Source organism: Acomys minous (genome assembly GCF_964271855.1).
Source record: "Acomys minous genome assembly, chromosome: 9".
NCBI lineage: Eukaryota > Metazoa > Chordata > Mammalia > Rodentia > Muridae > Acomys > Acomys minous.
In genome coordinates this window covers 80,566,257-80,577,610 of record NC_140490.1, presented here as the reverse complement: position 1 = coordinate 80,577,610, position 11,354 = coordinate 80,566,257, and the positions used below count along the sequence as shown (strand labels likewise).

General features: G+C 57.8%; 1 protein-coding gene across 1 annotated transcript in view; it reads right to left on the bottom strand.

The window, feature by feature from the left end:
• Window positions 1–64: 64 nt before the first annotated feature.
• ABCA7 (ATP binding cassette subfamily A member 7) overlaps window positions 65–11,354 on the bottom strand; it is a 20,522-nt gene continuing 9,232 nt past the window's right edge. Inside the window, 29 exon segments of the mRNA XM_084795634.1 lie at window positions 65–340; window positions 448–688; window positions 1,443–1,535; window positions 1,689–1,792; window positions 2,007–2,141; window positions 2,253–2,394; window positions 2,604–2,710; window positions 3,862–3,924; window positions 4,000–4,120; window positions 4,193–4,322; window positions 4,969–5,092; window positions 5,188–5,332; window positions 5,972–6,087; window positions 6,204–6,381; window positions 6,984–7,153; window positions 7,262–7,439; window positions 7,560–7,592; window positions 7,687–7,847; window positions 7,849–7,975; window positions 8,638–8,727; window positions 8,806–8,930; window positions 9,121–9,272; window positions 9,356–9,448; window positions 9,767–9,803; window positions 10,017–10,267; window positions 10,393–10,450; window positions 10,535–10,722; window positions 10,956–11,093; window positions 11,197–11,336. Of these exon segments, the coding sequence (XP_084651760.1) occupies window positions 188–340; window positions 448–688; window positions 1,443–1,535; window positions 1,689–1,792; window positions 2,007–2,141; window positions 2,253–2,394; window positions 2,604–2,710; window positions 3,862–3,924; window positions 4,000–4,120; window positions 4,193–4,322; window positions 4,969–5,092; window positions 5,188–5,332; window positions 5,972–6,087; window positions 6,204–6,381; window positions 6,984–7,153; window positions 7,262–7,439; window positions 7,560–7,592; window positions 7,687–7,847; window positions 7,849–7,975; window positions 8,638–8,727; window positions 8,806–8,930; window positions 9,121–9,272; window positions 9,356–9,448; window positions 9,767–9,803; window positions 10,017–10,267; window positions 10,393–10,450; window positions 10,535–10,722; window positions 10,956–11,093; window positions 11,197–11,336 (3,793 nt within the window). The 3' untranslated portion in view covers window positions 65–187.

The window sequence follows — 11,354 nt, the reverse complement described above, 5'->3', positions numbered from 1 at the left end:
GTGAGCAGCGCGTGGGGCTCCGCACAGAGCTAGGGCTCCTTAAATACACACATACAGCTGCCGGCTCATTTGCCTCTTCTTGACTCTCTTTATTTCCTCCAGGGCCCAGGGCTCTCTGGGAGCCTGTGTGTGCCACAGAGACCCTCCATCCGAGCTTTGCCACTCAGTCCCAAGGCAGACATGCTCCTCAGACCGTGGTCTCCACAGAGCTGGGGTCTTCCAGGAATCGGCTGACGCGTTTCGGGTACTGCAGGCCGGGTGTGGAAACCTCCCCGGCCCCGGTCTCCTGCAGGCTGCCCTCCTCCTCTTCTCCTTGGTCTTTGGAGAAATAAAGGAACACCTGGCAGGGCAGGGACATGGAGGTGACAGAAAGGGAGGCGATGTCAGCCCAGGGTCGGGAGGCCCTCTGCGCTTCCCTGCAAGCCCCTTCATGGCCGTGGAAGTCACCTCTTCCAGAGTGGTCTGGCTCACAGAGAAGTCCTCCACACCATGGGCCTTGCCTTGCGCTGCCAGCTCCCTGAACACCCGTGCCAGGGTGCTTCCGCCCCCAGGTGGCAGCTGAAAGCGCAGGCGGCTGCCATGCACCTCCCGGAGCTCGGCACCCGGGAATGTGGCCTTGATGAAGGCTATCGCCGGTTCTGGCTGGTCTGGTGGAACCCGGAGGGTCAGTGTGTGGCCAGCCCCGAACCTGGAAGGGACACGACCAGGGATGTAGGCCTCGGGCCCCGTTGCTTCTAGAAACCTCATCGCTCCCTACACAACACCAGACCTGTGGCTAAGGGGTCCTTTATACTTGGACCCAACCCAATTCCTCCTCACCCTGCCCTGTTTCAGAACCACGCCCACTCAGCGGACCTGGCACACCTGTGCCCAAGGATGAACGAACACTCCTCAACCTCCTGGATTCCATCCAGAAAGGCCTTCTCTGAACACATCCACCTTCCCAATCCCCCCCCCGCCCCCCGCCTTATACTGTCCAGCTCCGCCCCTAAGAAGCACGATACGGCCCTGCCCATCTAGCCCAGGCCACATGTTCAGCACTCTTCTCTATGGTTCTACCCCTAAAAACAACCCTTTCCCCGCGAACATACGCTCTAACTGCCCACATCCCACCCATCCCTTATCTCTAGAGTTCTACAAAGGATCCATCGCTCTATCCGCGTGGCTCCGCCTTTCACACCTTACCCACGCTCACATACAGTGTAACCCCACCTATAGTTCCCCCAATTTCTTTCTGGCTCCACCCCCATGCCTTCTAACTCCACCCATCCACACAAGCTCCTCCCGTTCCCCCAAGTCTTCAGTCTCCACCTCCACATACCTGATTAGCCCTTCTAACCCCGCCCACAACCTCGGGGCACCAATCAGATCCTGTATCCCTCCAGTCCCCGCCTCCCCGACACAGGCCAGGCCTCTGCCCCGGTCCATCGCGGCCTCCTCACCTGCTCTTGAGATGCTGAGGGCTTCCCAGACAGCGGAACCGCCCGTTCACCATGATGGCAAGGCGCGTGCAGAGCACTTCGCACTCCTCCATGCTGCGGGTGACAGTGTGAGCGCGGCTGGCTCCAGCCTGCCTGCTCAGAGGCCATGCTCTGTCCCACCCCTGGAGATTTCTCACCTTAGGGACCTTACCAGGGTCAGAATCGGCCCATCATGGGGGATGGCCAGAGTGTGGCCCTGGGGCTCACCTGTGCGACGTGAGCACTACGGAGCGGCCTTCACGCACCACGGATAGCAAGGTGTTCCAAAGAAATCGCCTCGCACTTGGGTCCATGCCTGTCGTGGGCTCGTCCTGCAAAGGAGGACCGGACCCAGTGACAGCCCCTGACCTGCTCAGGCTGGCTCCTGGGCTCCGCTCCGTCTAACCCTGAGCATCCTTCAATCAGATCCCTGCTCAGGCCAAACCCAAATAAAGCTGGGTCTTGCACAGGCACCCCTTCAAAGCTCAGACCCCACCTTACCAAGGCCAGACCCTGCCCCACTCCTCAGCTCTCGCCTCCACATACCAGAAAGACCACAGCTGGATCACCAACCAGAGCCAGGGCTGTCACCAGCTTCCGTTTGTTGCCACCGCTGTAGGTACCCGCGGGTTGGTCTGCATAGTTAGGCAGGCCCAGGCGCACCAGCCCTGAGAGCGCTTTCTGCAGGGCGGGGCTGGGTGAGCGTGGGCGAGGTCATACCGAGATGGGCGAGATCCCCTGCCCCCCTCCCCCCTGCCCCGTGCCCCCAAATACCAGACAGGGCGAATTCACCTGGGCAACCTGGGCCTCAGGGACCCCGCGCAGGCGCGCAAACAGTTCCAGGTGTTCCCGGCCGGTCAGGAGGTCGAAGATGGCATCAGACTGGGGACAGTAGCCCATGTTGCGGTGCGCGGCAGCTGGCTCCTGGGCCACGCTAGGATGGGGATGGGAGGCTAAAGAGCTTACAGGCCACCCACGCAGGATTGCATGGGTGTCGGCTGAGAGCAGGTGGCCCATGCACAGAGGGCACATGTTACAGGTATTAGGCTAGTGAAGGCCCATGTCCACCCACGGGACCGATAGAGTTAAGAACCAGGCAGGGTTCAGGGTGCAGTGTGTATGCCTTTACAAGGAGCCCCTTACTTGTGGCCTGCCAGCACTGCGTCACCACTGCTGGGCAGCATGTCCCCCGACACCATGCGGAAGGTCGATGTCTTCCCTGCTCCGTTGACACCCAGCAGCCCGAAACACTGCAAGGAACCCACAGTCCTTCACAGCCCAAAGTCAGGGCTGTAACCCACAGCCCCCGGGGCTAACTTGTGGAAAGGTAGGGGGTGGCTAGGATCTGGGAGAGGCAGGACTCTCTCCTCTACCGGAGAATGGTTTGAGATACCCAGGATATGGTCTCTGTTTTAGTTATTTGTAGTTTTGGAGATGGGGTCTCGTGTAGCCCAGGCTTGCTTTGAATTCCCTATGTAGCCTAGATGACACTGAGTGACTGATCTTTCTGCTTCCGCACGCTGATGTGTTTGCGGACCTGTTCTGACCCCCTAGCAAGCAGGAAGTGAACCAGAGCCAGTAAGAGTTTGCATGTGTGCAGGGGCTTGAAGGCAGAAACAGGTGCCAAGCAATTTTTTCTTTCTTTTTTTTTTCTTCTTTCTTTTATTTTATTTTTTATTTTGCCAAACACTTTTTCACTGAGAAGTGCTTGATACAGGTGTGTAAGGGCACAATCAATGCTGTTGGTGCATGATAAAAGATGACCCTTACAGCTGGGTGGTGGTGGCCCACACCTTTAATCCCAGCACTGGGGGAAGGGGGTAGGGGGGGTGCGCAGAGGCAGGCGGATCGCTGTGAGTTCGAAGCCAGCCTGGTCTACAAAGCGAGTCCAGGACAGTCAAGGCTACACAGAGAAACCCTGTCTCTAAAAAAACCCCAAAAAACAAAACAACGAAAGATGACCCTTACCAGAGTGGTATTCAGTACCCCTTCGGTGGCCAGAGATTGTGCTAAAAAAAAAATGTGTGCACATAGTAGGTGCTTAATGAGGACTGATGGCTCAGTTAGGAGCTCAGAGCAGGGGCATAGTTCAGTAAGAGAGGGCCAGCCTAGAGTGCCCCCAGTGAGGTGCTGGGGGCATGGCTTAGCGCTGTATAGTCTTGGCTGGGCACTTCTGAGACTCTGGGCTCTATTTCTAGTGCCACAAAAATAAATACAAGCATCCGGGTGTGGTGGCGTACGCCTTTAATCCCAGCACTCGGGAGGCAGAGGCAGGCGGATCTCTGTGAGTTCGAGGCCAGCCTGGTCTACAAAGCGAGTCCAGGACAGCCAGAGCTACTGTCTTAAAAAAAAAAAAAAAAAAAAAAAAAAAGCTCCACAGGGTTCTCTGCTCTGGACTCACCTCCCCACGGGGGATCCCCAGGCATAGGCGATCTACAGCTGGGCTCCTCTGGCCACGGTACACCTGCAGGGGTGGGGCTCCTTGAGAAAGGATGGAGTACCCATGCCCCCCGCCCCTGTTCTGAGCACTTGTGCTTACCTTGGTCAAGTCCCTGAGGACCAGAACGTCCCCTTGGGTGGCCCCCTTGGTCACCCGCTCCCGCTCCTGAGCCACGTCCTCATCCTCCACTCCCAGGGGCGGCAGCGGTCTCGGTTTTGGTCTGAGGACAGACAAGTGAGTGGACCCAGGGAAGGATGCTGGCTCCTACCGCCCCCACCTGGTCCCCACTGACTGTGGCAGGAGCCGGTTGTGGTGTTGCAGCAGGAGTGTGATGAGGAGGAACAAGGACCCCTGGGCCACCATGGCCAGGAGGTTCTTGCCAATGATGTCCCACTGTAGGGGTGACCGGAACTGCTTGTCTCCTGTGGGGACGGACATGAAGGAAGGACTGGGTCTTGCCCCTTGTCCAGATCACCCTAGACGCAAGGAAAGTGACTAATATTTGTACTGCTAGAGTGTTTTTTTGTTTTTGTTTTGTTTGGTTTGGTTTTTTGAGACAGGGTTTTTCTGTGTAGCCTTGACTGTCCTGGACTCGGTTTGTAGACCAGGCTGGCCTTGAACTCACAGCGATCCGCCTGCCTCTGCCTCCCAAGTGCTGAGATTAAAGGCGTGTACCTTCTTTCGGTATCGTCATAGACATTTCACAGTATGACTCTGTTTTGCTTGTTTTTAATTTACTTATTATTACGCATACAGTGCTCTGCCTGCCAGAAGAGGGCACCAGATCTCATTATAGATGGTTATGACTCACCATGTATGTGGCTGCTGTATACTGAACTCAGGACCTCTGGGAGAACAGCCAACGCTCTTAAGAAGCTCTGAGCTGTCCCTCCAGCCCCATCGTTTGACTCTTTGATTATCTTTTTCTCATCTTTAACTTGACATGATTTTTGTTTCACATAAACTTGTTCACTTAAAGGCAGTATCTCCCCACTCCACAAGACTGAGTTTGGTGACGGCATTCTCAACGGGTGCTGCTCACAGTTCCCGCCTGACGGGCATTCTCACCCAAGCGCTCAAAGGTATCCGCCACGACCTGGTTCCGCACCATGTCGATGAGCCCTCGGCCAAGGCAGAAGTGGGGGAAGATGAGAAACACTTGCTTCAGGATCCAGCTCACTTCTTGCAGGTTCTGTTCAGGGTGGGCAAAGCCTAGGAGATCAGCAGCTAAGCACAACCGTGCCCACTTAACCCAGTCCCGCCCAGGTTTTGCGCAGAGGCCCCTACCTGATCTGAAAGCAGTTCCAGCACGAAGGTGGCCATGCTGCTGTTGATGCCAATGAAGAGGTTGATGCAGGTGAGCACCACATAGGCTGTGCTGGGCACGGAGAAGAAGAAGGAGGCTGGATACATGAGTGGTGTGGTGGACCAGCTGGAAGGAAAGGGTGACAGGTGCCACCAGCGACTTTACATGCTGGGTACTCCCAAGGGTAGCCACACCTCATATCTGTGCTACCTGCCGGGATACGGTGAGCTTTTAAGGCCACGTTGGCTCCACTCAGAATTCGTTTGTTTGTTTGTTTGTTTGATTGTTTTTTCTCTCCTTATTCTCACTATGTATCCCAGGTCATCCTTGAATTCAGTGACTGACCTGCCTCTGTTTCCCAAGTGCTGGAACTAAAACTGTGAGCCACTACTTTGGCCTTTGGGTTTTTGTTTTGCCTTGTTTTGTTTTTCTTAAGATTTACTCATTTTTATTTATGTGTATGAATGTTTTGCTGCTTCTGTGTGTGTCGATCGTCTGAGTGCCTGGTGCTTGTAGAGGTCAGAGGAGGGTATGTATGGTTACAGGAGGTTGTGAACCTGCCTCTGGGTGTTATAAACTGAACCTGGGTCCTTTAAAAGAGCAGCCAGTGTTTTCAACTACTGAGCCATGTCTCCAGCATCTGAACGCCACCACTCTTGAGGTCTTCTTGGACCTGAGTCTTTTTCTTCAGTCACTGTGAGTCCTCTTCTTCCCCCCCCCGCCCCCACCTCATAGGAATGGATCCCAAAGGGCAGGGGCTCTCACCCGTACAGCAGTAGCAAGAGTAAGAGGGCAGGCAGGTTCTCAGGGGCCACATAGGCCTTCTGCTGAAAGGCCAGGAAGATGAGCACCACTATGCACACTGTCACCAAGTAGTTACACTGTGTCCGAGACAGGAGTCACCTCAGTAGCTCAGAGGGCCAAGGGCTTTGCCTCCCCTGCCCTCTCTCGTGGCCAGGTGCCCATCCATCCCCACCAAGCAGTCAGCCACACATACCATGTCCCATAAGAAGTTGCCAAGCCAGTAGAGGGTTTGTGGTAGGCCGCTGACCAGCTGCAGGTGCTTGGCTCTGGTGACACGCTCTTCTATGAGGACCAGGATGAAGCTCGCTGGCACAAAGGACATGGCGAAGACCACACAGATGGAGACAAGGATGTCAACTGAGGAGGCCATCCTGTGGGTGAGATGCTGTGGGTGAGGCCAGACTGTAGGGGCACACGCAGAAGTCCATAGGTCATTATGCTGAGGTCTCTGGAATGATTTGGGGACACAGGAACATGAAGTCTGGGTTTTTTATGAGAGTGGGACAGGATCCAGGGTGCTGGATGTTTCCCAGCATGAAAGTCAGTCTCTGTCTGTCTGTCTGTCTGTCTGTCTGTCTCTGTCTGTCTCTCTCTCTCTGTCTCTCTGTCTCTGTCTCTCTGTCTCTGTCTGTCTGTCTCTGTCTGTCTCTCTCTCTGTCCTCTCTCTCTTAATTTCAAAACAGGCTTGGCTGTCCTGGAACTCACTCTGCAGACCAGGCTGTTCTTTTTTTTTCCTCCCCTTGAGACATGGTATCTATATATAGCTTGGAACTCTCTATGTATGTAAACCAGGCTGACTTCAAACTCAAGACATCTGCCTGCCTCTGCTTCTTGTGTGCTGTATTTAAAGCCTTGTGCCACCACACTGCCTGGCTTTTCCTGTGTTGGTATGGCATTTTTGTCACCAGCCCAGGGCACAGGCAACCAGCAACCCTGAACAACATGACCACCGAGAGCAAATGGATGGACTCACACTGCTGCCTCAGACAACTGTTCCTTAGTCAAGTTCAAAGGATGGTTGAGTGTCGTGATGCTATGGGCACGGCTGACCGGGCCAGGCGGTAGGAGGGCATGTAGAAGTCCATTGTTGGCTCGGTTCACAAAGGCCACCATGGCGTGCCAGCCTTTGTTGTTGAACCAGATCTGAGTAGAGCAAGGGGCGGTGAGGTCTGGAGAAGCGTGTGGTCCTGGATCTCCCCAGCCACGCCCCCTGCCCCCCTGCCCCCCTCCCCCGCCAGCTTCCGTTCCCACCTTCAGGCTGTTCTGGGCATCAAGGCCGAGCGCCCACTGAGTGAGGTTGTTCAGGATATGGTCTAGGGCATTGCCAGGTTGGGGACTGAGCAGCGTTCGAATCTCTGCCACAGTGCGCAGCACCTCACGCCCTGAGGGCAAGCCTGGGTCTCGGCCTCCCAGGGAGAAGCCTCCGTATCTAGAAAGTGGTTTGGGGTGGGAGACAGGGGGAGTGAGGGGCTGGGGGAGTGGGTAAGTGAGCAGTGAGTGTGGGGGGAAAAGGAACACACAAGGTTTCCCACAGCAGGTCCTTCCTCACCTGACCTCGTCAACCCACTTCTTAGTATTCAGGCTGCGGGAGAGACATACCAGGAACAGAGTGACACGGTCAAACGGGAAGGGTAAGCGTGGGGCGTGGGAACCCACCCAGCATCCCCCATGCTCACCCCTGCCGCACCAGGCTGGGGTACGTCTTCACCAGGAAGTCAGACACGTTTCGGCCAGTGAGGTTCTGGACCACCTCTCCAAAGCCCACGATGGCCTGGGGGGGTGGCAGACCCCCAGCCCCAGCCGGGCAAACTGGCAATAGGTGTCGGGCTCCAGGCTGGGCTGCAGTGGCAGGCTGGGGATGGAGACTCTAGAGTCCAGTTGCCCCTGGCCAGGACACTGGCCACATCCGCAGGGACCTCGGGGACTGAGAAGTAGCAAGCAAGGGAGTGTGCGCACTCGGGTCCCCTGCGGAGTTGGGAAGGACTGTGGGTGGCCCGCACAGTGGAACTAGGAGACTAATGAGCTGAGGGAGGCCTGCTAACCAGAGCCCGAGGGCCGCAGAGGCAAGGGGCCATGGAGGGAAACTGAGGCTGGGTCTCAGAGGGAAATCAAGACAAGCCAGACTGAGGAGTGGGGACAGATCAGGAGAGAAAACGGAGGCAGACCCTGGGAGTAAAAAGGGCGAGAGCACTCCAGTGAAAAGAGGAGCCTCCTCCCTCCCCCACCCTCACCTCCTCCACCCCTCCCCACCCCTCCCCACCAGTCCCTCCCCCTCCCACCTTTCCTCCACTCGCCCCTCCCCTACCCCCAACTCCTCCTGCCACCCACCCCTCCCCCCACCTATACCTCTTCCCCCCACACCTTCCCTCTTTCCCACTTTCTCCAACCCCTCCCCCCAACTCCTCCTCTCCCCCCCCCCCCCGTCCGCCACCTACCCCTCCTCCCTACCCCTTCCTCCCCCGCTCCCGCTCCCCCCAACCCCCTCACAGTCTACCCTGCCCCAGCTCCACCCACCCATGGTTCCCCAGCACCGTCCACAAATAGCAGAGAGAACCCTAAGAGGAAACTGAGGCAATGCCGATGGGGGTGAGTAGCCAAGGAGAGCCGGCCTGCCGGGTGGGCCTCACCTGGCGGCTTCAGCGGGGAGCCGCAGCCCGGCCTCCCCTAGCAGTGCCTCCATCAGTCTCTCCCGGCTGGGATTCCCAGGTGCGTCTTCACTGTGGGGTGACAGGTCATCGCTGTGACAGGGACCACCACCCGCCCAGAGTCACCCGCTCACGGTGCCCAGCACCCACCTGAAGAAGGAGACCTGGGGGCTATACATCGCAGGGCTGAGCTTCAGGGGCGGGTACTGGCCGAAGGGAGGCACAATGAAGCTGAAGAACAGGGCCAGGCCCACGAAGAGGGCGGGCAGCACGATCTGGGGGACAGCTGTGTCAGCATCCGTCCCCACGCGGACTGCCCTGCTCCCGCTCTGCTGCCTGCATTGCTCCCAGCACCCTCCGCAAACAGCAGAGAAGGGGTGAAAAAAAGTCAGGGAGTGAACAGCCAGCGTGGGCAGCACACACCCCGGGACAGTGCCCCGCCCCCTTAGCGTCAGGTCTTGTCACCTGGGCAAACAGTCCCCGGCGGCTGCGGCGAGCAAGCAGGAAGCGCTTGTGGAGCAGGGCGCGGAGCTGCTGGCGGGTCAGTGCCCAGCCTTGCACTTGGGCAGCACCGGGTGCAGAGCCTTGTGGGGCTTGGGGATCCGGCATCAACTTAGCTGTGGGGGATGGAAGGGTGAGCTCTGGCACCTCGGGGGGTGTCGAGGTGGTGATGGTGGATGTGAGCAGGGGAGAGACTCACCCAGCTCTCCATTCTCCAGAGCTGATGCATCTGGCCCTGTGTGGGGCTGCGGGGTGGCTGTGTGAGGGTGCAGGTGCTGTCTGGGGTTACCGCCTGTGGAACCAAAGCCGGTCAGTGCTGGGGACTGGGTCTAGCTCCCACAGCCTCTGGTGGAAAGTGAGGCTAGAGCCTGGGCCGGGGGCTAGGGCTGGGGGGTGGGGGGTTGAGGGAGGTGGGGGTAGGGGGGTGAGGTGGGGGTGGGGGTGAGGGAGGGGTGGGGTGGGGGGGTAAGGGTAGGGGTGGGGGTTGGGGGGTAGGAATGGAGTCAGAACGCAAAGGGAGGGCTTGTTGCCAGAGCCAGGGAGGAACTTAGGCTTCTGAGCTGAGGGCTGGGTTAAAGGGTCACAGAGTTACGACAGAGTTACGACACACCTTCCCTGTGGGCATCCTCCACCACCTTTAGGAAGATCTGAAGAGACAAAGCAAGGGACTCACAGGAGAGACCCCCATATACCATTGGTTCTCCCCCCACCCCACCCTCCCGCCATCACCTCCTCAAGAGACTCCCAAGCTATCCACCTTCCCCAAGAGCCATCTTCCTCTCTGGAATCCACCCCCCCTACCCCCCACCCTCTATAAACAGACTCCTATTCATCCTTCAAAACCCCACTAAGTTCCACACCTCCTCCAGGTTGGTGTCGGAGATCCCGTAGCCAGTGAGCCCCAGAGCCGCCAGTTGCTCATCCAGCTCCTGGAAGAGCCTAGCAAAGCTGCCGTCCAGGGCCCCCGCATAAGGCAATGCCAGCAGCAGCTCACGGGGCAGCTCCTCCACCCGCTGTGCTCCGGGCACACAGTGCTGCACTAGCTCCAGGATCCGGGCTGTACTCGGGGTGATGGCCTGGCTGCTCCTGTCCAACGTTCCTTGGGTTGTCTCTGTGGGCAGAGGTAAGGGGTCCAGAAGGTCGGAGGTCCCGTCTGGGGTCTTGAGTTCTGTTGCTATGAGTTAAGTGGCTGCTGCCCCTTCCTTTCCCTTAGGGGGTCCCCTGGCCCAGCCTCACCTGCCATGTTAACCCTGCTGTCTGGCTTCTGTTCCTCTCTGGGGTCCTCACTGTGCCCCTTTCAGAGGAAGAAAAACGGGGAGGGGGGCATCTCAGCAGGACAGAGGTGGGGACAGGGTTCAGGGGCCCCCTCTAGCCTCACCTTTGTGTCACTGGTGACGAGGGGCTGAGAGCTCTTCACCAGCGTCAGATAGTAACCGCAGCCCAAGCGTTGGCGCAAGAAACCCGGGGACCCACAGCAGCGCAGAGAGCCGCCTGCCACCATGGCCACGCGATCTCCCAGCAGCTCTGCCTCATCCAGATGGTGTGTGGAGAGGATCAACGTGCGGCCTGGACGCGGGGACCCAGCCCATGTGAGCTCCTGGGATCAGGAGCCGCGGTGTCCCCCCAGGAATCGCCTAACCCAGAGCGGCGAACTCCAAACCCCATCCCAGCACTCTCAGAAAACACTTTATAACTAGAACGCGTTTTATAATTAGAAAGCCTTTTTTTTTTTTTTTTTTTTTTTTTTGGCCCCTGAAGCAGAGACCAAGGGAGGCCCAGGCCGTCCCATCTCACCTTACCTTTTCTATACTTGAGAAGCAATTCCCAGATGCCACGGCGGGAGGTGGGATCCACACCAGCCGTGGGCTCATCTAGGATGACCACACGGGAGCCACCCACGAAGGCAATGGCCACGGACAGTTTCCGCTGCATTCCACCTGGGCGGAGAGAGGGACGATCCAGGTGTGACACACCCAGCCCTGACGTCCCACTACCACCACCACCACCACCACCACCAACCGCCCATGCAGGCTGGCTCACCAGAGAGGTGACGCGTCTGTGTGTCCCGCTTGGGGATGAGCCCCACGTCCCGTATCAGGTGTTCCTGCTCTGAGCCAATGGCAGCTGCACTCACACCTTTCAAACGGCCATAGAACCAGACGTGCTCCTCCACCGTCAGCCTGTGGCCAGGGGTGATG